Raw genomic sequence first — 26432 nt, forward strand, 5'->3', positions numbered from 1 at the left:
TGCAAGAATCCTCTACGTTTTTGCACCTCTTACAGATTACTCTTTGCTGAAGGCTGGCCTTACGGAATGCCTACAGGTCATTAGAACACTAAACCCAGTCACTTAGGTGGGAAGATTTTCCTGGAAGGCTTTAGTTAGGATTTGTACAGCCACGGTTTCATGAAGAACTTGGTTTTAGGACCTGGATTCGTGTGCAAGAGTGTAGCAAGTGGTACAGTTCACACTTGGTCGGTTTTCTCGTGTTATGACATTGCTGTAATAGTTACAAGATAGAACACACACACACACACATTTACAATCACACTCAAATGGTACAATTCCACTGAATCAGACAATACTTCTTCTGAATTAAAAAGAAGAAGAAGAAGAAGTGTTTTGGCCACCCAGGCCTGAAATCGACTTAAATCTGGAAGGTCACTGTGCAATAGACTTGGTGCAGACAGCAACCGCACAGTAGTGACAGTGTACATCAGCGCTGACACATGCTGGCTGAAGAGGTCCGGTGAAAGCTAACAACGCAAGGATGCCAGCGACGTCAGCCTTAAAAAGTCAATACGCTTTTGCTTCTCCATTTTGATTATAATCCATTACCCAGCTCAAGAGCTGTGTTCCAGAAGATAGGAAATGTCCTCATGGCAATTCAGGCCTAACACGGTTTATGTCTCCAGGAATTCTGCTCAATACTTTGGATAGTCTTCAAATTCTTCTTGTTGTTTTAACCAAAAAAAAACAAAAACAAAAACAAAAACAAACAAACAAAAAAAAACCCTTTATGGTTATTTCTGTGTTTTCTTTAGATATGAATACTGGAAGAAATACTAAGGTTTCTAAATGCGTATCATGGACAACCATTCCATCTAAACAGGGGTCACGCTGCTACATGCCCATCGAGTACGACATTGTTCTTATGAAGGTCTACCTTCTGGTTTTGCTAAGCTAGACAAAGTGACACAGTAAACACTGATACGCAACTCACAGGACATAAAACAGTTTACAAAGTATCTCTATTGTAGCACTGTACCTATTGTAAAAATGCACTTTTTAGTACTAGGGACAGACACATACCACATTATCATGAAAGTTGGGGTTACAAAGGCATTACTCATTTTGTGGTGTTTCTCTACAGATACTTAGACTTCAGATTTTGTAGTCTAAGGTTTCCCTTCTATTTCAGAGACTTGGAAGGACTGTTGAGCAACTGAAGCAACAGGCTTTCTTCATTGTAAACCCCTGGAGAATGGGATTTAAGTACCTAAACTACTAAAATGTCAGCAAACTGAAAAAAAGCACAGTGACAGTCACTATTTACTAAACATGGTAAATTTTAAAAAAAAATAGACCACAGACTTCTAAATTTTAAGCTAAAGAGAAAGAAAGAATTTCCTTTTCTGTGCAGCCATGAAAGCAGCAGGCTCACAGAGCCTCGGCAGACGTGTCTGTGGACACAGACATGGTCACCTTGGCGATCTTAACCGTGCTCTTGATGCAGCTTTCCGCGGCCCTGTGCATGCTGGCTGTGTTATTGGCGTGCTTGTGCAGGCAGTCCGAGTCCCCCATGCTGTTATCTAGAGGCTGTGCGGTGCCTTCACACGAAGGGAACATGCTGCGGAAAGCGTGTCTCAGGTCCTTGCTCCTCAGAGCATAGATGATGGGGTTCACGGTGGAGTTCAGCAGGCAGAGCATGCTACAGAAGGCAAACACTGTCTTGATGAGCTTATTCATCTTCCCAAAGACATCATACACCATGATCGCAAGCAGGGGGCCCCAGCAGATGATCAACACCACCAGAATCAGGACCAGGGTTTTGGCCAGCCTAATGTCCATGCGGGCTTGGTCGGGCCGGGTCACCTGCACCTTGCCATCTTCTGACGTGTGGATGATGATGCTCTTCTGGGTTCCACGTTGGATCATGCGGACTGCATGGCTGTGAGCCTTCCAGAGAATGTACATGTATGCATACACAATGAACAGCAACAGCACGCTGGTGACTCCGATCCAGAACATCAGGTAGGTTTCATCAATGAGTGGGAAGATGTCCGAGCAGACAGATTGCAGCTTCTTGCAGTTCCAGCCAAGGAGAGGCAACACGGCAATTACTATCGCAATAGTCCACATCAGGCAGAAGGCCACTACGGCCTTGGGCCTAGTCACGATCCTCTTATAGGCCAGAGGCCTGTGAATGGATATGTACCTGTCGATGGCTGTGAGGAAGAGGCTGCCCACAGAGGCTGTGAAGGAGGCCGTGACCCCACCCAGTTTGAACAGAAACACATTGGGGCTGTCTTTACGGTGGAATACATGGAAGTCAACAAAGCTGTAGACAAAAATGACGCTGCCCAGGAGGTCAGCCACGGCCAGACTGCCAATGAAGTGGTAGGAAGGCCTGCATCGGAGACTGCGGGAATGCAGGATGACACACAGCACCAGCAGGTTCTCCAGAACAGTGAAGGTGCCCAGTGTGAGGGACAGAACAGCAATGGCCAGCTGCTGGCTAGGGTTCAGGATCATAAAGCACTCCATGTCCATAAAGTTCTCTCCACACTGGATGTTTTCCTCATTCTCCTTGTACGAAGAGAGAGACTTGTTGTAGAACTCTGTAATGTTGGTGGCGTCTACCACGGGGACCAACTGGGAGTTGTCTCCTGCGGTCATCTTTTCTTGGAAGGGACTACCCCGGAAGGAAGTCAGAGGGAATTTCTGCGGGAAGTATCCTAGTTTGGATGCCATGTCTCCTTTGATGTCTTCGTACTGAATGTCATTGGAGCCCACGTAGAGGAGGTCTGTGGTGATGGTGCGGAAGGTGGTGTCTGCAAGGCCATCCAGAATGGACTTCATAACCTCAGACTTCGATCAGGCCAGACTCACAGTGATGGAGAAAGGGGTGCCAGAAAGGAACCCTAGTAAGAGGGAAAACAGAGAAGCTGAGTGGTCAGAAAAGCAGGAAGGTAAGAAACAGAAGCACTGGGCACCATAAACCACCATCACCTCTAAACACAGAGGTTCAGTCAACACAATGAGTCAGCTCAGAGAAGAACTCCCTGCCCCACAAAAGTAAAACAAAAACTACAAGGATATGGAGAGCCACACATCAGACCCGTGATTGTTCTCATTTCTTAGCAAAGTCAGTTGGTGCTGCATGAACCTGCACAGTCAAATAAACCAAGATCAATGGAAGAAACTTCACTGTGCATGTCATGGGAAGCGTTGGCCAGGAGGCTTCTGCTATCAAGTATACAGCCATCTGTGGGGAAGTGGCTGGAGGCAGCAAGCTCACAGCACAAAATCCCTGAAGGACAGGTGAGACTAAACAGGCAAGCCAAGCAAAGAACACGACAGCACAGAATCAAGGGCTGAGCTGTGTAGTTTAACTGTAAAGGAGGATGTTTAGGACAGCCAGAGAGAGCTCCATACCACAGTGGAAAGATGCTCTCCAGCAGGCATGATTCCTCACCCAGAGCAAGGGAGACTGGGATCAAGGCATGGCTGATATGAACTTATAAAAGATGTCTATGCCAATCAGTTAAATGTCACGAAGGTTTGCATCAAGGCTTATGGAATCCCAGGGTTAACACGAGGAAGGTGGTGGTGATGAATGGCACTTCAGGAAAGCACCCCTCGGCGTGCTGACACGAGGGACAGGAGAGAGCCATGGTGGTGCCCAGTGGTTTCCTAGAAGACTGTGCTGGAAATGGGGATGACTCATACAATGTGCCTTTCACCTCTACGTTAAGCAATTTGATGTCATTTTCAACATAAATAGCAAGAGAACTGATCTCGTTATTTATAAATATTTTAAAGATGGCTATTTATCTCTTTAGTTTATAAAATTGCTACAAATACGGGATGATACACATGACAATTAAATAACCACAAATTTCAACATTTTACTTATCAATTGTCCTTTGTCGTTTCACATATAACACATTTGAGAAAGCTTATTATCTCCTGAAACAAAATTTAAAACCTGTCTTTGTGTTAAAATACAGAGAGCCTATTTGTCACAATAGCTAAGTCATTAATGCACAATCCATTCCATAAAGGATAGCGCGCCATGGCACACCATGCACTGTGCCAGACACTTACAGATCAAGCCCACGGGGACCCTGACATCTAGCAGGGCAGATGGCCAGCTACCTCAGCACTTACTGGCAAGGGTGGCTGCCCTGCAGATGGCAGAACTCTGGAGCATTAGCTCAGCACAGCAAAAGGGACTTCCCCAAGGAAGTCATATGCATATGCTGAGCATCTAGGATGAGTGTGGGAGGGGACAGGATGCCAAGATGAGGACTTTTTAAATTAATATTCTGGGTTTCACGATTTTTCAAAAGCAACCTGGGGTAGGCATGAAGTGGTGGATGTGGCCCTCGTTCCACACTCGGCTGCCTCCAAATCCAAGCCTTACCACTGCTTACCAGGGTCAGATCACAAGCCCCCCCCCCCCCCCCCCCCCCCGCCGTGTAGCTTTCCTAATCCCAGCCCTGATAATGCTACACAGCTGCTGGAGGTATCTTCAGAAACAGATGAAGGTTCTATGACTCTCATTTCAACCACTCTGCCCCAAAGACCAAACACAGCCTCAACCCAAGCTCCCCTTCCAGGCTCACACAACTCAGACGAGCTTCTGGACTCCCTGAGAACATTCCACCTCCGTCCACCATCCATCGGCATGCTTCCTGGGTCAAGCTCAGCACAAAACCTTCTGCTATCCAACCCTCGTCCTTTCACCCTGCCTCTCCTCAGCTTGGTCTCCCCATTTGGGCTGTACCACACAGAGTTTGGTCACACAACACTTGCTCGGTGCTGTGGTTTTCACTGTCCCAAATTCTCTGCCGGAACACTCTTTACCTCCGCTTGTGGGAGACCCCTTACCCTTACCAATTTGCTGTTTCTAATTCCCTTAGCTCACTGATTCCCATACTCAGATGAAGCCCACGTTTGGGGCTTCCAGAATCCTGAGACGGTTCCATCAACAGCATTTACCTAGTCTGCTTCTTGTTCTTAAGCTCCAGAGAAGGCTCAATGAGGACCACACTGGGCAACTTATCTGTCTTAGTATTTAACTCGTAACTCAATGCACAGCAGAGAGCAGCTGAAAATTGAGTTGTATGACTGATTTTATTTTCTTCAAATAGAGTCAGAGCAGCTCTTTTCTGCCTAAAATAAGTAAAGGAATCTCTCCAGTGAAACAGGAAAGGCACATGCATGTCACCAGAATCAAGATTTCTCGCCTAATAAGCCAATCTACATGTGCTCAAAATAGAGTTCTGTTTTGGTGAGGGTTATCAGTGTTCTAATTGCGTGTGTGCATGTGTGTGTGTGTGTGCACGCGCACATTTACCACCTCTTTACTTTTTCAGAAAACATTTGCATGCACTGTATAGCTTCCCGTTTATAAGTGCACACCAGAAAGGTCTGGTAGATGAATGTGACCAGCCCCCTAGTGACAGGAGGCTTGGAGATTTTACCGTCTTTTGTTACTGCAGATAATGTCGCAATGAATTAATGCCAACCATCACTTTCTTTACCACATTGTTTAGGCTATTGTGAGCAATCTTTCTAGTCATCTTAACTCTTACCTTGGACTCATTTGATACCACCTCCTTCTTGGCCTCTATAATCAGGTGTACCTCTTAAGTGTCCCTAATCCCCCCCCATTTCTAAGCACACAGAAAAAGCTTATTATGGGCAGGAGGCTTTTACATGTATCAACTCATTTTACTTCTACAAAGGCTTATGAGGCAATTTTTGCATGAAAGGCACAGAGAAGGTAAATAATATACCATTAACGCATCTAGTAGGTGGTAGGGCTGGGGCTGAGCCTGGGTGTGGAGCTCAGTTCAAGTGCTGAAAGTAATCAGAAGAGGCACACTGGATGCTGTGAGTCTAGAGTTTCTGCTTTTAACCATCATGGTACACTATCTAAGCCAAGACAGGGATCGATTGCCCCTCAGTTTCCCTACTGATTCCAACCGGCAAAGCCCTAGTCTATGCAGAGAACACTGCTATAGGAATTGCCAGACAGCGGGGCCATTAAGTCACCCACTCTCAAGCAGTGGTTCTAGGCCTTAGTGTTTCATCTACAAGCTAAGGATAACAAGGACGATAATGAAGCCTAAATCACGGATCTGTTCGGAAAACTGACTCCAGATAAATCCTACTTAGGCCTGGCACTAAAATAAGTCTTCAATAAACATTACTGTCCTCACCACCCAGTGCCACCAATGGCCCAGCACCATATACTACATACTAACTGTATTTCAAGTATATGTAATATATACTAATTACTACATTATATACTAATTATTTTTCAAGAAAATGCATTATCTTAATTCACTTACAGGCTGCTTATTCAGTTGTATTAGAACCTAAGCCAAGACGTCGAGGAGGAGCTCTGATGGCATGCCAACTGCATTGAGGCACTGAGGGGCTTTACCTACATTCTGTCAGTAAGCGAGTGCAGAGGCTTCCAGGCACGGTTCTTACCTGACTCGCCAGGCAAGGAGGCAGCTAGATACTTAGTCAATTGTCCAGAACACAAATGGGAACCCTTGTTCCAAGGACTCCAGAATCTCCACCATAACATTATGTCTGTTTTAAGGTTTAACAGGAACTAAATTAAAGCTATTTTGCATCTTATATTCAAATCTTATCTGTTTAAACTGTCAACGAAGGCATTGTAATGGTGATTAATGACAGCTCCTAATAAATCACCATTTCCTGCCCCAGACCCACCAGATAAATCTGCCCACTGGCACGACACCAAGGGCTGAAACTGTGCAGCACTGGAGAGAATCAAGACTTCTCAGGGATGGACAAGGGATGTGAGCTAGAAAAATGCCCCGGGATTTACTGTATTTATGATCGCCGCATATGACCATGATGCCTATGGCAACGCAGCCAAACACTTTCATTCTGGCAATGGTATGTCATATCTAGGCCAGAGACTGGTGGTTACAAGCTGTCATGCCTGTCTAATATATGTCAGAGAAGAGTTTAAAATAAATGAACTTTGTAAATTTTAGAACGCAAAACACCACTGTGTATTGGCTATTGCAGACTATTGATGAGAAACACTGGTTGTTGTTTTTTTTTCTTTTCTTCTGCCCTTTTTTTGCACCTTTAGAAGTCTTTTATTCATTTCTGCACTAGGATTATTGGAGTAATTTCCACCTTATTATTTTTGCACGGAGAGTTTTCTTTGAGGGTTCATTAGTAATATAGTTTAGACTTTGGGGGGTGAAGCTGCCGTTAATTTTGTTTTTGTTTGCTAATGGGAAAATCATAATTGGAAATTCTAACAAGATGTGTAGATGTGCCTATTAAAGAAGCAGTTGGGGCTTATTACAGTGATAGTGAAGGAACTGAATGACAGCTAAGGTTTCCTAACAACTTAATATAGAAATCATGCCTTTATAGTAACAGTAATAAAAATTTTTAAGTGTGCTGAATCTATTATTTTAGGTTCTTAGGTTAGTCCCATCTGTTCTTGTCCCGTCTCTTTGAGCATACACCTGCGCTTCTCCCTCCTCCCCCAGAAAAAAAAAAACGCATTATCAACATGCAGTGGTAGCGGTAAAAGAATTTTATGAGGATGGTCATGGCATAGAGTCTTTTAAAAATATTTATCCAGGGTCCATATCCTTATTTCTATAACTACTGAATGTATAAAGCTCCCATGTGTGAAGCTGGCTGTGGGGGTTTTTGCTTGCAATCCTGGCACTCAGGTGGCTGAAACAGGTGAGTCATGACTCCAACCCAAGCTGCCGCAGTAGGGACCTGTTACTAACAACAGAAGCTGGCCATGCTTCTGATTAGATGGAGTGTGGAATAAGCTTAAAAGCAAGACCTCGAGATTCTGTCTATGTTATTTAACACCAGTTCCTTTGGAGAAAGTATTGAGGAAAAAAATGGTTTTTTTTGGTTTAAGCATATGAATGTTTCTGGCTGCATGTATGTATGTATGTATGTATGTATGTATACCAAGTGCGTGATGGGTATTCATGGGAGTTTGAAAAGGGCTTTGGATCTACTGGAACTGGGGTTACAGGCAGTAGTGAGCCATGTGGGTGCTGGGAATTGAATTCAGGGCCTCTTGCAAGTTCAGCAATTGCTCTTAACCACTGAGCCACCTCTCCAGCTCCTATTTATTTGTTTTAAGAGAGGTATTTCAATAATTTAGGTGTCTATTGCTGCTGTATCTGAGTTAAAATTCTTGTAATTATGACCTGACTGGTATCTCTGCAATAAAAAGTAATAGGCTGGTGTTTGTTCAATGCAGGATATATGTTCACGAGTATAGAAAGTCCCAGAATGCCTGGTCTGGACATGGCTATAGATTATACTGGCACACTACTAAAATTCCCTAATACTAACATAAATGCTTAAATGAGACAGTGGCAAGCTCTTAATGTCTGAACTGACAGGGTCTACACCAAGCATGGGAGTCCAGAATCATTGCCTAGCCCTGCTCCTTCCCTGCGTCTTTTTCTGCGGTTCAGCTTGAACGGCCTAATGAAAGTGTCTCATGGAGTGTTCACAGGGGAAAGATTTGTTATTTTTCCACTCACTTCTGGGAATAAGTCTGTTTTTTACTAATTTGCTCAAGAAAAGTACCTTGATATTCCATTCCTCTGATGTTAGCAGGGAAAACTTTTAGTTGACTACTATAACTGTATTACATCTAAGTCGTAGGTGCTGTCCATAGCCAGAACAGTAGTATAACCTGATGGATGAGGTTTCGCTGCCAGCTGAGCAGGCAACGGGTCTTTCCTATGCTTACCTATTACCCACTGTGTGGTCGTCCTCTCCCTCATCTTCTACAGTTAAGTATATAAAGAATTGCCTTAATCATGCTGATAATCCAGGCAAAAATAGATAATATTTCTTACTTGTATTAATGCCAGTTCCTTTTCATATATATGACATTATATATATAAATACATAAGTGAAATTATATATATATATATGTATATATAAAATATATAAAATCCATTGTGCTGGTAATGCTTGGCTAGCTCTCAAAGCTTCACCTCGTTATATATTTTGTAAAAGAAAAACGGAACTACTTAAACACACCATTTTCCCTGGTCTATTCCTTACTAACAAAGATATTAGGGTTTTTTTTTTCCTTTAAAAATATGTCAATTAGTATGAGCTAGAGACATTAAGATACCTCCAAGGCTATATTTTCTTGCAAATCTAATGTGAAACATGCCCTATTATTTAACACTTAAAGGCTTGTTAAAATTTAATTGCAGGACTGAAGAAAAACGATGCCTTGAAGTAACATGGGCTTCCGCACAGTGAGGTGTCACTGGTACAAGGAAAGTCCTCCACAAAGGTGAACTAGTAACACGCAGAAATGACTTGTGGACTTGGCGGTAATACCCATTTGCCACTTAATTCTACTTGGTGGCTTAGATGTTTGCTCCTACTAAGTGCTTTGACCATTTCTGTGAAGCAGATATATTTTCCACAGTCTGGAAAGAGTGTGGCTGTGGAAGCAGCCTTCTCCTAAGAAAAAGATTATGCAGTTTCGGATTCAAGAAAAGCTCCATGGAGTTGTCTTTATCCTGTTCATAAAAGTAGAAAGCAATATATAATTCTAGGCCATAAAATATGTAGGACCCAGTTAATGGGCTCTTATCTTTACAGTTCATTACCAAGGTCTCCACAGCAATGGTTTAAAACACTTGACATGATGTCAACTGTGTCATATAGCTTTCAGTTTTTCTTCCTTTCATCTGCAGATGAAGGGGTGTTTTCACTTTGAATCCATGAGCATATAAATTAAGTCTAAAGAAAAGCCAAATATGTTCTTTGGCTTCACATCTTAGATTTGGATGAATAAATGCATATTAAAGAAAATCTGAATTTTCCCTGTATTCTTGCCTCAGAATCATCTGAATAACACATTATTTTCCTTTAGTATTTATGTGAGACAAATAAATTACAATTCCCATTCTGCATGAGGCAAAAAGGCTCAGAAAGACAAAAGCTTTGCCTAAAGCCTCCAACAGCAAATGTCTTGGGGAAGGTAATGTGGACCTTCCACCCACATCTGCATAACTGAGACTTCCTGCTTCTCACTCTGTGGTGCAGGAAACACAGAAGCCACCCTTTCATAGTTTAGAGACAGAGAAGAGTTGGTTTGGGCAAGAGACACCCTACGCAGTATATGATGTTACTCAGTGAACAATTAAAATCTGAAGGGACAGACAATCCATTGACAGTAGATAGTGTGTCCCACTCCAACTACCTACAAAGCATCCTTGACCCCTGCTCTTCAGAGATAAGCATGACAAACAGCTACAATTTCTACATGCTATAATTTCTGATTCTGGATCAGCACCTGGGTCGAAATGACTGTCAGTCAATAAATAAAATCTAAGCTATCTTTGTCACTATTGTTTTTAATTTGGTATGATAGGATTTGCGTGTGTGTGCTGATTTGCCTCATTAGTCAATTTACAAGGGTTGTTGATGGTAACGGCACCTTTCTTCACCACAAGGGAGATCTGAAGAGGCCACCTTCGTGTCTGGCACCTTTCTCACACTTTCTCACTTTAGAGCAAGACCTGATGGCTGTTAGTAAACAAGAGCTTGAAACCACCACTCCCTGCGTAGGGGAATGCAATGGAGTTTTCTTAAACACAGAGTAAATCCCTAAGGCCGATTCCCAAGTTTTGAGCTGAATCAACATAGACAAGTTATATAAATTTTATGTTTCAGCAAAACCAATGACCGTTAGACTCTTAGCATGTGTCAGAATCAGTTGTGTGACTGTAGAATGTGGCTGATGGATGCTATACACCTTCCCATGCCTCATTCAGCCCATTTCTATTGGGCATATACTCTGTGCCTAGCACAGACATTAAACTCAAAGCCATGAACATTTTCTGCAATATGTTACTATTCAATGTTTCACACTTGCGTAATAGCTTTGGGTTGAGTAAGTAAATCAAACTCTAACCCAGCCCACCCATCGAATAAAGCCTATGCCTATGTCTGCCCCAAAAAGCTTTTACTGGGATATGAGTTATAACAAGTATTGTCTGTGCCTTGAGAATTCTTCCAGAAGAAACTGTTGGCAATGCTGAGCCACCCAGTAGCAGTCTCTCCCTGCAGGACAGCTGCCTGTTTCGGTACCTGGTACGGAGCAGGTTAGTTCAGGGATGCTACTATGCACTAGACGCCCTGCAAATCTAACTTAACAGAATGGCTTTCAAGGGCAAATAATTGCCCTCAGCATAAAGAAAGCTGGCCATTAGGAGTTGGTCCCATGCAAATGTCCATCTGAAGAGGTGTAAAATGACAAAATGACATTAAATGTACCAATAATAATGATCAACCCTGGTGATTCTTCTCTCAGAATCAGACCAGTGCAGAAGTCATGGGCAATGATTGAGGGCCCACTCTTTACTCTGATTCTTCTTCACTCGGAGTGAAGATGAACTATAACAATTTAGCATGGGACAGAGGATCCTTGTAATATGTACAGCCTTGAATGGATCCTAAATATGTTTCCAATACACCTTTAAAGACATATGAAAGTGGTCTGATAATGCATATTTTCCTTTCCCAAGTTAATGCTAAGCACTGATCTTTCTTGAATGGTCTGTCAAAAGAAGTGGAAACTCAGCCACTAGATAGAATGGCTTTTAAAGGCCCTTGGGAATCAAACTGTTGTTCTGTTCGCTGGACGCAGCTCCTGCTTTGGTTGAGTAACCTCTCCTGCTACAATATTTCATGACTTTACTGCTGAATTACTTAAAATATAAAAAAGGAAATATGTCACGGAGGTTAAAATTTGTTATTACTACTGCCTACAAAAACCAAATTCTTAATTACTTTTCTGAGGTAGGACATTGAGAAAATTCAATATATTAATAAAAATTAATTGTGAATATTTGGAATTTTGACTCAAGAAAGTAATTAAGAATTAGTAAAGTTCTACTGAAAACTAATATGCTTATGCCAATTGATACTGAAAGTAAGATGGGAAGTCTCAGGAGCTCAGCAACAATTCTAATAACAAACTCATTTCTATTTTATGAAGTATTTAGCTTTCTAGCTTGCAAACGTGAAATCATCAACACAGATCGTAGCTAATTCTGAGATGGAAATGAATGGAAACTATTTTCTTCTATTATTATGACTAATATGAAATATTTCACAAGAGAAGCAAATATTAGTTCAAATAATCATATTCATTGAGAACAAGGAGAATTTCTACATAATTCAATTTCCTTCCTATTATTCTCTCACCGGAATGATTTTAAATGAATTGCCTTGTTATTTGAGTCCAGAATTTCCTTTACATATTATTTTTAAAACTACAAACTTAAGGATTAGGGGCTTTAAACATTCAGAAAATATTCAGTGTGTACTAACAACACAAGATACAAACCAAAGACACTTTGAAGATGCAAATAATTGCTTCCACATGGATAGGAAAGTACTGGACTTCAGTGGCAAAGCAAAATACATGATGCACTTGTGACTTAGAAGCATGCAAACTGGATGGAAGTGCAGAATCTTCATGCCTTTGTCCACATTCAAGGTCAAACTCATTCTGGGGTTTGTGTGGCACAATTACAAGGTTACGGGTGAAGCCGAACCTGGAAGTGTTTGTGAAGAAGAACATGAAGATAAAGAACTAGGTTGTTAGTAAGACAGGTGCAAAGAATCAGGAAACTCATCCAACTGCACACACCAACAGCAGTCTGAGAAGTCGCCTAGTGGTCTCTAAGTACAGCACAACATGCAGGTAGGTCAGTGGGTTTTCTTCCAGGCTGCAGTCAAGGCAGCAGCCACAGCCACAGCCACAGCCGCCACCTCTGGGGACTAAGGAGAAATGCAGATTCCCAAGATGGATCTATGCTGTTGGAAATGGTAGAGTTGGGCTGTGCTGTGAACAAGACTTCTAGGAAATATTTCTAGAATTTGAGAGCCACTGGTTAAAGTGATGAAACCCATGAAGAACACAGAGCAGGGGAGAGGTATCATTAAGAAGACTGGCGTTTAAGTGAGAAGGTAGGATATTTACAAGTGCAGGTTTTGAGATCACAAAACAGGGAGAGAGGAGAACTTGCTCAAGGTAAGATAGCTTCCCCCAGCAAAGCACAAAGGCCAGGGCACTCTTGTCCATCTAGAATACAGGAACAGCAGCCCAGCCTGCAAGTGGGAGTAGGCTTGGGGGCTTTCTCAGGGGTTTTGACTACAATGCGGGACTCCTCTAGACTTTTTTCTGGAAACCTCCTGGTATATATTTTATCCACTAAAGGAAAGTGACTTCAAGATGTAACACATACTGATCCAGTAGATGAACACTCCTAAATCTATTCACAAACCTTATCATCAGCTTTATATAGGACAGCTACGCACTTCTTTAAACAACACTGAGAAGAAACCGTTCATTGCTGAGCATAAAGGGATTTTTTTAAAAGTCATAGAAATTAACACCTCAGCTTATTTTCCTAACTTGGGAACATTTGTGTTTGTTCTTTACTCCCAAGCCATAAAGTAATGTATCACAAGATATGAGCATAGAGACTTTGCCAAGGCAGGGACTCTCTGTGGACTTGCTGCTTGCATCTGATAGCAATAGAGTCTACAGCTGGTATCTTTTTTTTTAAATACCTAGGAACTATAAACATGTAGAAATATATCCAAAAATATTCAGATGTATAACTCTGAGCAATCGTTTCCCAATTATTACAATGAAAATGAATCCCAGGATACTTTATCATCTTTCCCTCTTAGCTTTATGAGAAGTTAAATGTTACTTCTAGATGTAGTTGACTATTTCCAAAGCCCAACTCCCTCAGAAGCAGAAGTACAGAATTCTTTGGCATTTTTTTTTTCATTTCAGTTATGTGTTAAACTACCCAGCTTTGCTTTGTACCTCTTCAAGTGCACTTGCTCATCGCGTGTGCAGAGGGTAAAGAAACACAAATTCCAGCTAGTGGCCCATTGAAATCAGTTGGAATTTTAACCAGCCAAAACAGTCCCACTCAACTGAGTGCCTCTTACAAGAATAGATACATGTGATTTTAAAGGAAACTAAATGGAAAGCAAATATGAATGGCAAAGCCATATTATCTCAATTTTTAGAATATTGATTTCCTTGCTATAGAAATTAGTATTGTAAAATAACCAAGTACGAATCCAAAAGGGCAAGGATTTATTTAAGACACAATTTTTAATTTGATTTTTTTTAATGCATCCTAGGATTTATCAGCAGTTCTGATGCCCTGCTCCTTATAACTCGACTGTCAAGTGTCATGGTGGCTACAACCTTGTTGTTTAAAAGCATGACTCAAGATAACAGAAAAGGAAATGGGAAAGAGTAGAATGAAGCATAAACTTTGAAAAACTAGATCTCCTAATTACGTTGTATTTTAATTACATTTAAATATACATATACAGTTTGTGAGAGCATTTGCCAGTATATTAAACCATCGCAACAGATTGCCTGGCGCAGCTCTCAGAGATGCCTCTGCTTTTCTTTAAAAAGCTATAGCATGGAATTTGTTAGTAGGAAAAAAATAGATATTACATTATCAAATATAAAAAGTTAAACTGCACCTTCTTTCTCAAAGCTAAAAAATGTTGATTAAATGCTACTCATAGTTGATAAAAGTAGTAAGGAATCCGTCAAAGGTATTAAGATCTATTCAGCTTTCATAACTATAAACAGCTAAGAATGCAAACAAGAGTAGGAACATAAAATTAAATAATAAAGTTGTACTGTTAAGGAAAAAAGTTTCATTTGAGTTGGAAAAGTGGGGATTAAAAACTCTCTGTCAACCCCTCTAAAAATTGGAAAATCTGTTTTATGAAACACACTCAAAAGTATAAAATGCAATGCAAGTAGCCCAATGAGACAATAACAAACACTTGTCTAGAAAGCAAGAGTTCTCTAAAGAGGTCCTATACATTCATTCTGAAATAAATGACAAGACAAAGAAAGCAAGACTTCAAAAGTATTCTTGAAGTGAGAGTGTTGGAATCTCTCCAGCTGAGACCAGAACAGAATTCATGCCACTGCCAGGACAAATGTCAGGCCCCTTTGCTCATGTTTGGGGGGAAAAAAAGTAATTTAAGAAAGAAATCACACACACACACACACCACACTCAACTACTACTATAGTCCTCAAGAATTTTTCAGTCAGTGTTATGAGCATAGCCAGTCCGAATGAAACGTTCCAACCAAAGTCTGTCCCAATATCGTTCAACTCTACATAGAGAAGCACTCAAACATAGGGACAGCATCGGTGACAGTGGCATCAAGAACGTTTCTTTTATACACGCAGCTAGCTTTCCTCGAAAAATTTCTGTAGAGGAATGCATTCCATTCTGCCATGATACCCTGTTCCGTGAAGAAACATAACCCAAGAAAGCTTTTAGTAGATATTTTCTGCTCCAAATTACAGGTAATCATATTGATTCACTTAAGAAATGGCTTTGACCTATTATTACCCATCTTTCATATATACACCTATTATCCATGTAGCAAGCCCAAGGAAAACATTCATATCACATTAAACAATTGAATAACGTTAAGAGGTGACGGACTCTACTAAAATTAACCATTCTCTTCTGCTCTCACATATTTCCTATGATTTTAACGTCCTTGTAATAACATAATAATGCTTGACATATAAAGCAAATGGGGTTATTTTAACATAAATTTTGTGATTTTTTTTGCCAATTAGTATATTCAAAACTGCTCATTATCAAGGCTGGCAAAAAGCTGCCTTCAACCCATTGGTGTTTATGATGAAACTGTAATCAAACGTGCTGATGCTCATCCCGGTGCATTCCCAAGATTCTTAGAACACACGGGACTGGAGCAGATCTCCATCTACCCTGGGGAGCAAAACAGCCTGGTTTTGATTCAAGGTGAGATCTTCCTTTTGCTTGGAGTCTTCTGGGTCCATCTGTACAGTTGCTTAGAACTTGGCCATCTTCCCACAGCTGCAGTATTCATTTAAAACCAGAGTGGCATTCTCAAATACATAAAAAGGCAATGTACCTCAACTTTTATTTACACCTGGACTAGACATAAAAAGTATGCTCATGCCTATGCACAGAAGTGTGTCTACACATTCATATTTTTAAATTATGCGGTATAGAGTTTGAGAGCATTGATGTTCTGGGTGACATTTATCACTTCTTCTAGTCCAGGAGATATTTTAGAATCTGAAATGAACTTTTTAAGATGAGTCTAATCTAACCTAAGAACATACAGCAAAGTGAATTAAATAGTTATTAAGGAATTAGCAATTCAGCAGTGAAGTGTTGAAGTCTCAACCCACACAAAGGAGAATCTGTGCAGCTATAACGTGAAGTTAGCATTTATATATATATATATATATATATTATATGTATGTGTATATATATATACACACACACACACACACACACAAGATTGGGAAAGAACTGAAGATTTGGGAAGATGGCACAAAACAGGAACTTCAAATACATAAATGATGTTTTTATTCCCTCTTGATCTCTTCATCATCTGCAGGCAGTAGGAGAAAAACAAGCAGAGCTGCATGCCTCTGCAAATACAGGTGTGCAGTCCTGACGTGGCCCTGGCAGCTTTTCAAAAAATGTCCAGTCCAGGTTTACAGCAAAAAAAAATTATAAATAATTTAAACCCCAAAGCTGGTTTCACTCTATCAGCTCAGTTAGAAATAACTACCAAAATAAGATAGACAGGGCTTTACCTGGGAAGACACAACATCCTTTAAACACTGGGGACCCGAGCTCTGAACTGTGTTCCTTACGCAACTAAACTAACGTAATTACCTCCAAGACGAACAGGCAACATCCTAAAGGAGAGACTCCATCTCACTAACCAAATTCAAGAAGCTATCACCAATTGCACTTTACAAATTCTGTGTCATTGGGTATATCTAAAATTCAATTTGCCACTGTTTTTTTCCTTACAAATTCCTGACTAGCTAGTTACAAGAAATTACTTGTTAGGCCAACTGTTTTCTGGAAAGAAGCATTTGGTAAGTGTCATGAACTCTAAACTGCTAGTATATAAGCTCTATTTCATAATACTTGCTTCTAATACGGAAATTCAATTCTAGTTTCTAAGACCAGTACACGAGAAAACCAAGGAGACTGTCTAAATACCCTAGTGGTTAATGCTAATTCTGAGTCAAGGCGAAGAAGAATGTCATGGATGGTGTTTGAAGAGTTCCACAGGCTTTGCCTTCATAATTAATAAGCTGACACAGCATACTAAACACTTATCAACACAATCAATGGGGACTGCTTCCTTCTTGGGAAAATAGAAAAAAACCGTTCATGGAGTTTTCCTGCAGAATTGCCTGTAATACACAGCATGTCACCAATACCATGGTTCTTTTGGAGAATTTCATCCCCAGCAGTTTCATCTGGGTAACATTTAACAATTTCACTATTTTAACATTTCGAAATGCCAGAAAGAACACACTGATCCTGCAGCTAGGTTTATTAGACAAGAGCAGTCTCCCAGGCAAGGCAGAAAGGAACACAGTCCGCTGGGAGATGGGTAACAGAAAAAAAAAAAAAAAAACACTAGACAGCAAACAAAGCCGAGCCCTGCTCCACGGTGAGGTCTCATTTCACCAGAATTACAAACTTTGCACACCCGCACACACACACACAATTAAGTAACATCACCTATGGCTTAATCAAGGTTCTAGTAACAACATCCCTTTCGATACACAGCCACTGATGTCATTAAAACTGGGGGGCAGAAATATGAGGTTTGTCTTCTTAACAAGGAGCATTACAAGCACAGTGATTTGGAAAGGTCAGAAGTGAGCATTCCCACCATGTGGTATTATCACACCCTCATGTAGGATCAGGAACACAATGAAATCCCCCCACCCCATTAGACATCTGATACATACATACCTCAGCCACAGTGTTCCTTGCGTGGAATGGGAGACATCTTTTGAAGCAATAAAAAAGATTGTTCACAGTAAGTTCTCCTAATGACCTCAGATGACTAGTTTTTAAAAACCACATCAACATCAAGCCTCCTTCCTTGCTACAGGAAGTACTAGCGTGCCTACAAACAACTGCCTGCAGTAGTGCTACTTAGCATTCTGGAGGTGCACGGATTGTGTTCCTGGGTGGATGCAATCAGAAAATTATTCTCCCGGTTAAGAAACTATTCACGGCCTTTCATTTTGATAAAATTGCTCATAACTGAGTTAGAGAAGGGAGGGGTATGGAGGGAAATGGGAGGCAGAGAAAAATCAATCAGTAGATCTATCTCCCTTTCAAATTGCCAAAAGCTGGGGTTGAAAAGCAACACTTTAAGCCACACAGTCCTGCAGGAACCTCAAAGGCTGGCTGCTCCTATTTTCTCAATTTTCTGCCAAACGGGATTTAGGAGTGAACCCACAGATAATCAGTGCCCACTGAGTTTCCTCTAAGCGTGTGCATTGCCCCCATTGTTCAAAGGAATTAACTTGGTAATAAAAGGAGAAGTTAGGGAACCCAGAGAGGTATCTTTCAACATCTTTAAAACCAGTAAATCTGCTCTAATCTGTTATTGGATTAAATGCCCAAGGAGGCTTAATAAACCAAGAGGTAAACAAAGGCTAACAGCTCCTATCTGGAAGAAAATTAAAAAGATGGGAAACAGAATGCTTCATAAACAGGTTGCTAAATTTTTCTCATCTCTTTCAAGCCTTTGAGAGATGAACCATGTACTACAATTAAAAACATGCATGTTGCTTTAAACTTTGAAATGACCAGTTTTTGACATCTATCCCACAAACATTTGCATTCAGGAGATGCTCCCATTTATGACTTGTAAGCCTTACCAAGAAATATCCTAAATGAAGCATCAACTTTGTTCACCTGGTGACAGCTCTTAGTTGCATGGTATTATAACGTTCAATTACTATGCATATTAGTTTTTCCTTAAAGAGAAATGGCTATTGTAGCTATCGTTCTCTATCGGAAGTTCATTATTTGACATAGATTTTTTTTACACGCCATTTAATATCTTGGTCGAGTCGTTTACCAGATTTTGGTGCAGAGACATGTATTTCTCTGGAAGACTTAGTTTCTGATATGGTTAAAAGACATCACGCATCAACTCAAGCACCTGTTTTTTCAAGCATACACAATTACACATTTTCTACAAACAGACATCAGTGTCTACAGAGCTAGATGCACGTTCCATATTTTGTAAATGGTAGAAGCCTCCAGGAGTAGCTCAGACCACAGTTAACAAGCTGGGACTATACAGCTAAGTAAACACCACCGACGCACGATTTACTCTCCTGGAACAAGAACTCCACGTAGGACACCTGGGGACCACTGGCCAGTACCGAGGGGGGCGGGAGGCGGAAAAGCTATTCCCAAACGTCACTGTGCCAGGTCTTACCCTTCGCATCCCCTGGTCCACGGGCCAGAAGCTCCCTCGGCACCTGTCGCCCAGCCAAGGGGCTGGCTCTCCGCTACAAGGAAATCTGCCCCCAGACTCTTACGAGAGCTCTGCAGACAGTCCAGGCTCCCGCCTGAGCCAGGGGAAGGCTCTGGCGCCAGGGGAGCCCGAAGGAGGAGGAGGTGGATAAGAAGTGGAGAAGGTAGAGGCAGAGAGCGAGCTGGGGAGGCGGCGCGGGGCGCGGTGGGGCGGGGTGGAGCGGGGCGTGCCTGCGGCGATCGGTCAGTAAGTCAGTCGGTCTGCGCGCCCCGCGTCCCCGGCTTCCAACACCCGTGCGCCACAGCCCCCAGGACTGTCGCCCCTGGGCTCTGGCAGGCCCGGTTCGTTCCCTGGCTCTCCCTGGCGTCCCGTTGACCGCGCTGGCCGGCGTGGGGCCGCCCGCCTGGGCCAGCCCAAGCGCCCGTCGCCGCGCCCTGCTCGCGGTCCCTGCCTCTCCCTCCGCTTGCGCGCTGTCTCTGGCTCGCTCTCGCTCCAGTCCCATTTATGAAGCGTGGTCCCATCACGTGTTAATGAGCCTTTGTCCTGCCCTGGCAGCGGCGGCAGCAGAGACTCCGCCAAGGGATCTGCGCGGGGAGGGACCGGCGCGCGGCGCCCGCGGCTCCAAACTTTGCTGCGCGGTCCCCGCCGCGGCGCTGGCCCGGGGGCCAGAGAGGGCCGGCCCTTGGCGCGTGGTGCCCACTGTGTCATCCTCATTCTCCGCCACCGCCGCGCCCCGGGGACCCCCGCGGCCTGACCCTGTTCTGCTCCCTGGCGCCCTCCCACCCTGAAGGGGCCAAAGGGGACGCGTGCCTCAATGCCCGCGACCTCGGGGCCGTTAATCACGCGCGCTGCTCAGTGCCAGCACCTCGCGGGAGGTCACACACCGGGCAGCCGGGACCCGGAGCCAAGGTAGCAGGCATGCCGTCCGGGTGCGGTCTCCGCCCGACCCTCCCCTGCGCGCCGCCGCCGCCCCCGCTCTCTGAGCTACCTGGCCGCCGCCACCAGTCCTCCGCCCTCGGGGCGCACGACGTCGCCCGGGCGCCTCCCGCGCTAACCCGCAAGACCACTCGGGCGCGCCCAGCCTCCGGCGGGGGCCGCACACGCTCGGCTCCGTGGGCGGCCGGCGCCCCCTCCCCAGCCCTGGCTCTCCCCGCACCTCCTGCTCGCGGGGAGACGCCGCCGCGGCGGGCGGGGGCTCTGCTGGGGCGGGCGCCTGGGGACCAGCGGTGCGCCCGGCCGCCGCCGCAGGAATTAGGGGACATGCTCGTTAATTGGTTCCACTATCCGCTGCCGTCTGCCTCCTGTGTGCACGGATCAAACCTTAATTGGTCTTTACATTTATCACGGCGAATTGCAACCCTATACACGAGCGTAGCCCGCGCTTCAGTCGAGAGGGCCATTCTCCGCCGGGTCCCCGGGGCCCAGCCGGTTGTGGCTGCGGCTGAATTGCGTTTTAGACCTCTTTCTCTCCTGAGATTTGGCTCCACTCGACCCCTTAAGGTTTCCACCTGATGGAGCCACATTCTGGTCCCCGCTGTGGGAACAACGTTCAGTTCCAGGCAGGCGAAGTAGCTGCTTGGCATTCATTTTAAGACGCCTTGTTCAGATTCGAGGACATCTAGCCCAAACAGCATCCTACAAGACGGTTTGTTTTTTTAAAAAATCAATAAATAAAACCAACTTTCCCTCACGTCCTATCCCTGCTCAGTGCCAAAAGCAGTCATAACGTGTATCTGGGCCCCTATTTTGAATCTGGTGACAGGGATGCCAGAGGGCGAGCCTCGGGAAGAAGGAACATTGAGGGAGAGGAAGCTGCAGAACCCGGGGAGGAGAGTCGGGCTCTGAGAAGGAAAGTCTGAAATCTCCATACCTACAGGGCTAGCTGAAGAAAGGCTTCTTGCAGAGCTTCAGCTGTCTGAATATCCCTGAGACCACTTTCCACTAGAGAGAGTGGTTTCCGTTTCCATGTCAGGAGATGGCCTTTCGAGATCCAGCCCACAGCTGAAGCAATCAGGTTGTAGGTAAATATAAACAAAGATCTGACGGACCGGTCCATAGGGGGAGAAATGATAGCGAGAGATGGTGGGTGGGTGTGGGATATCTGCTGAGTCCAAACCTATGGCCTGGTACAGGCTTTGCTTTGCTTCCTCCAATCAATCCATCTAGGGCATAAGGATCGCTCCTGAAGATTTCGAGAAGGAAGTTTCTGTCCTTTTCTTTCAGACGTTGTGAATGTTTTTATTTTGCCCCCACCTCAGATCTCTAGCAGAAGCAAACATTTCCAAAAAAGGGGGGGGCTTTCTTTGCACCTCCCTGCCTCTGGGTGTCTCACCACTACCTGCCAACACTAGTTCAAATGGAGGCCGGTAATTTAAAACGGGGATCAAGCAGTTCTTGCTCTCAGTGTGGTCAAGTTGGAGAGCTGGGCTCCTCGATGGTTTCAGAAAGCATGCTTTCTTGTGGGTGTCGGTGCTATTTATGCACTTGGGTGGCTCAGCACCGTTGTTCGGCGTCATCCAGGTACCCAACAGAGGCATACCCTGGCAGGATATAGAAGACTTTTTTCCCAATATTGAGTCACCTCCTTGCTGGTCAGTATCAAATCGGGAGGAAGAAGTCACAACCTGTGGGAGGAAGGTACTCTATGGAGTCTTCTGTCAAGAGGAGCTTTGTTTCCTCCTAAGACAGAGCATTCTAATTCCTAACGAGGACGCTGATGCTTATCCATGCCTCAGAATCATCCCAAAGCTCTCTGATTAGTGGTGTACTTTTTCACTGAATCCTACGAAACATGAGCATAAATAAATAAATAAGAATCTATGATTTGGATGGCTAAGAGTTAGCTTGTTAATTGACTAGCTGAAGCGATCCACAGACTCACACTATCAGTATTAATCTAATCAGTGAGAGATTCTTGCAGCTATTACTGTTCCGCTAGTTATTTTGTTGTTCAGAACGGGGACCTGGAGTCTGGCAGCTGGAAAATCACTGCCGACTTTATTTAGGGTTCAAAGATAACGCTCAATAACGGAGTCAAACTTGGACTTGTGCCCTGGTGTTTTATCACCACAAAGGAGAATTATGTCGTTTGGAAAGTGCCCTTCTTGTTGGTATGCATGTATGTTGTTTAAGTTCTGTCTGTCCCAAGCTCACCAGTCAAGCAACCAGCTGCTGTAACTTTCCTCCTGAGGTGGGGAGCTAGAAGAGAGGTGGGCAGCTGGCAGTGAGAAGGCCAGGCATCCTCTGACACCTTGGCCTTCACTTTGCAAAGATGGCTTTATTTGGGAGGGGATGATTTACATCCCACATGTGGCTCAGTGCATCCTGTCCTCCCAGAGGAGACAGCAGGGCTGGCACAGGCAAGCTGTCAGGCATCTATGCTGAGGACACGTGCAAACACGACACAGAATGTGAATGATTTGTGATCACTACAGACCAAGGGTAAATCAGAATCCACATCCTTCTGAGGACAGACCTGGCAGCTCCTTAGCCAGGCCTCCCTAGTTCCTTCAGGCTTTCTGCCTCTTCAGATGCTCATTCTTTTGAAATTGTAACAGGGCTATGATGAGCCAATTTGCTGCTGTTCTATGTAATTTGGGTTATTCATTCAGTGGGATGTAGAAGATAAGAACACAGTTAAAGTGGCATCTTTCAACTTCAAAGAAAGATATAAATCTTAGACAGTCGATATGTTCCTAGTTACAGGAGAGACAGAGCATTAAAGAAGCAATGGCTTCTCTGTGAGATGGCCGTTAATCCCAAAGAGGCAGCACAACAAGGTTTCCTATTTACCTTGTCCTGGCTCATCAGACCCTCCCACTCCCAGAGTGATAGACAGTGGTTCCCTTATTTGGAAACAAAGCAAAAACACCACTCTCTTTTAGAATTTGTGTGAAGCGTGCTCTAACAGAACAAACAAGCAAATAGCATAAAAATATAGCAGTGAGAAACCAGGTGAATACAGCTTTTGTTCCCCTTGATGAAACTCATACAATCACTGGAGCTCTATAATTTAAAAGGCTAAAAACATACGTCTAAATATTTCATTATTTTTAAAAATGTGATGAGCGTGTCTAAATATTTCATTATTTAAAAAAAATGGGATAAGCTGCAGTATAATAATGTCAGAACAGCAAAAAATACAAAGCCAGTAATAAAGACAGGAACTTCTTAGTCATCTGCAACCCTCCTTGCATAGCTAGTCTTTCTGGCTGTCTTAGTTATTTTTCTATTGCTATGATAAGATACTATGACCAAGGCAACTTTGTTAAGAAGAAAGAGTTTATTTGGACCTACAGAGTCATGACAGTCATGGCAGGAACTATGGCATCAGGCAACCAGGCATAGCACTGAGCAGTAGCTGAGAGCTTGCATCTTGAAACACAACCATGAGACAAAAGGGGAGACAGTGGGACTGGTTTGAGCTTTTGAAATCTCTAAGCCAGCCGCCAGTGGCACACCTCCTCCAATATAGCCATACCTCCTTCCAAATCCTTCCCAAATAGTTCCACCAGATGGGGACCAAATAGTCAAACATAGGAACCTGTGGAGGTTGTTCTCATTCAAACCACAAGTGTTCTTTATGGTTTCTTTATTTTGTTTTGTTTTGTTTTACAACTTAGAAACTTAGAAAAGAAAAGGAAATGATTACCCTTCTTGAGCAAAAGAGAACGAATGCAATATTGGATCTAAACTCCCCACCTGGCGCCTGGAACTTGGATGCTTGGTAAATAATAGTAACTTAAACTTCTCCAGCAGCTTATGCTGTGTTCTGCTGCAATGGTGTCAAGTATGTAGAGAGGATCACAACAGCATGGCTGAAGGCTTTATATTCGCAAACCAGAAGGTGAAAAGGTGCAGATGAACAAAGCATTTTCTTACAGTGGTGACTTGGGCACAGCTGTGACCCCATTGTCTCAACCCTCTTCTGAAGAGACTATGCTTTGCACTGTGATCTGGGGGTGCTAACACCTAGAGAAACCCCTAATACCTGTACTTCATGAGACTGTCCTTGAAATGAGACTGCCAGCAAATTTGAGAATTGGTAAAAGCCAATGGAGTGTGTGGTGTGGGTATTTGTAACTGCGTGAAGATGTATTGCCGTGATTCTTGTAATAAAAGCTTAACAGCCAATAGCTAGGCAGGAGGTAGAGGTGGTACTTCCAGGAAAAGAAGGAAAGAGGAGGAGGAATCTAGGTGCACACCACACAGGCTAGCCAGACATAGGGAGGAAGCAGAAGGTGCAAGATGGAAGAGCAGTAATGTCATGTGATAAAATGTAGATTAAATATAAATGGATTGATTTAAGTTACAAGAACTAGTTAGGAACAAGACTAAGATATAGGCTGAGATTTCATAAATAATGTGAATTCTCCATGCCATTATTTGGGAGCTGAATGGCAGGAGAAAAACTTGTTACATATGACACTCAGACTCAGGGCATGTATTTCCACATAAGGCCTGAGAACCCTTTTAAAAAAGTGGGCACAGCTTCCTAAGTAACCCAGTGCTTGCAGCTCACAGAGGTGTAGCTACTATACAGTGAGCACTTGGACAGCTGGTGCTAGATAGAAACAGCATGGGCTCAGCAAATTTACATAGCTGGGGCAAGTAAATGCTGTTCCGGGCTAGAGCAGTTAGAGAAGGCTGAAGGTACATAGTAAAGTGGTCCAGACCTAGAAAACCTTGAAATAGATACAGTAAAAGATGGGTGTAGACAGTCATAGAAAAATAAATAGTTTAAAGATAATAAGGTCTTTAAACAAATAAAATAATGCAATAAGAATATATATTGCACACTGTAATAATGAAAAATATTATGTAAATGTAAAAATGAGAAATACACAGGGGTCTAGATCCTGTATGGTACATTGCTGACTTTCAATTTTTTTAAATGCTAATATACAAAAAGCACTATAGTTGCTGACAGACATTGGATTATGGAAACTGCTAAATTAAACCAATCTATATATTTTTAAGGATGTTTTAACCTCAAAATGGAAGTTATAAAGTATGTTGTGTTGGGGGCAGAGGTTATGCTTTTTTGTTTCCATAGGAAACAAAAGATAATGGTTTCCTTCAAAATTAATGAAGATCAGATTTTATTGGGGGATACCTCCTGAAAATCTTGGCTACAGACATAAAAAAGAAACCAAGAAAGACTACAGGACAGGTGACACTGTTCAAAAAAGAACGGTGGGCATGAAAAAAACCTCCATATAGAGTTTGCTTTGTTGTAGCAAAGATAGCCACTAGGCAAGAAACTACCCTGGAATCTACTGATTGATTTGTCCCTGGTTCTTTTTTACTGAAAACTCATAAACTTTTAAAGGTAGCATATATGTGTGTGTGTGTATATATATATATATATATATATATATATATATATTATCTGCATTAACACAAGCATGGAATGTGCAGTGTGCACAAGTCAGCTAAAGATTTTTTGTTCTATGTTTGAGCAATTAAAAGGCATTTGTCAAATTTATAAATCCATTGGGACTGTATAATCCAAGTATAATATAAATCTGCATCCATCTGAAAGGATGACATGAAGTAATAAGTCATGAGGACTCTATAGCCAACAAGATTTATTATGTCTCATTCAGTGTCAGAGCTGTTCCCATGGTAAAGGGATCAGTATATTCATCACCTGTCCCAGAGTCCTTGGCTTTTTCTTCCTCTATGTAGCCAAGATCCCCAGGCGGTCTCCCCAACCAATCTGATCTTCATTAATTTTGAAGAGAACTATACCTTTTTGTTTCCTGTGGAAACAAATGCATAACCTCTCCCCCAACACAACACATTTCTCAACTTCCATTTTGATGCCAAGACATTTCTAAAGTATATAGGAGATTTAAGTCAACAGTCCCTTTTATAATCCAGTGTCTTTTAGCAGCTTCTGGTTGCTCATCAGCATTCAAAGAATTCAAAGTCAACAAAACACCATACAGAATCCAGATGTCCCACATGGCATATATAG

At 42.9% G+C, this 26432-nt stretch overlaps 1 protein-coding gene across 4 annotated transcripts; it reads right to left on the reverse strand.

The window, feature by feature from the left end:
- Window positions 1-715: 715 nt before the first annotated feature.
- On the reverse strand, window positions 716-20969 carry Cnr1 (cannabinoid receptor 1). 4 transcript variants are annotated; one of them, XM_041667572.1, is made up of 2 exons: window positions 20607-20969; window positions 716-2897 (listed from the first exon to the last, which is right to left on the reverse strand). In XM_041667572.1, exon 2 carries the CDS (start codon window positions 2833-2835, stop codon window positions 1414-1416), a length of 1422 nt encoding a protein of 473 aa, XP_041523506.1. In that variant the 5' UTR covers window positions 2836-2897; window positions 20607-20969; the 3' UTR covers window positions 716-1413. The 4 variants fall into 4 exon arrangements, with proteins under 4 accessions (XP_041523506.1, XP_041523505.1, XP_041523504.1 ...); XM_041667571.1 differs by lacking the exon at window positions 20607-20969 and adding an exon at window positions 20439-20598; XM_041667570.1 differs by lacking the exon at window positions 20607-20969 and adding an exon at window positions 19412-19550.
- Window positions 20970-26432: the final 5463 nt, after the last annotated feature.

This window comes from Microtus oregoni, unplaced genomic scaffold (genome assembly GCF_018167655.1).
Source record: "Microtus oregoni isolate MIOR12 unplaced genomic scaffold, Mior012 000017F_ref0000208, whole genome shotgun sequence".
Classification (NCBI taxonomy): Eukaryota; Metazoa; Chordata; class Mammalia; order Rodentia; family Cricetidae; genus Microtus; species Microtus oregoni.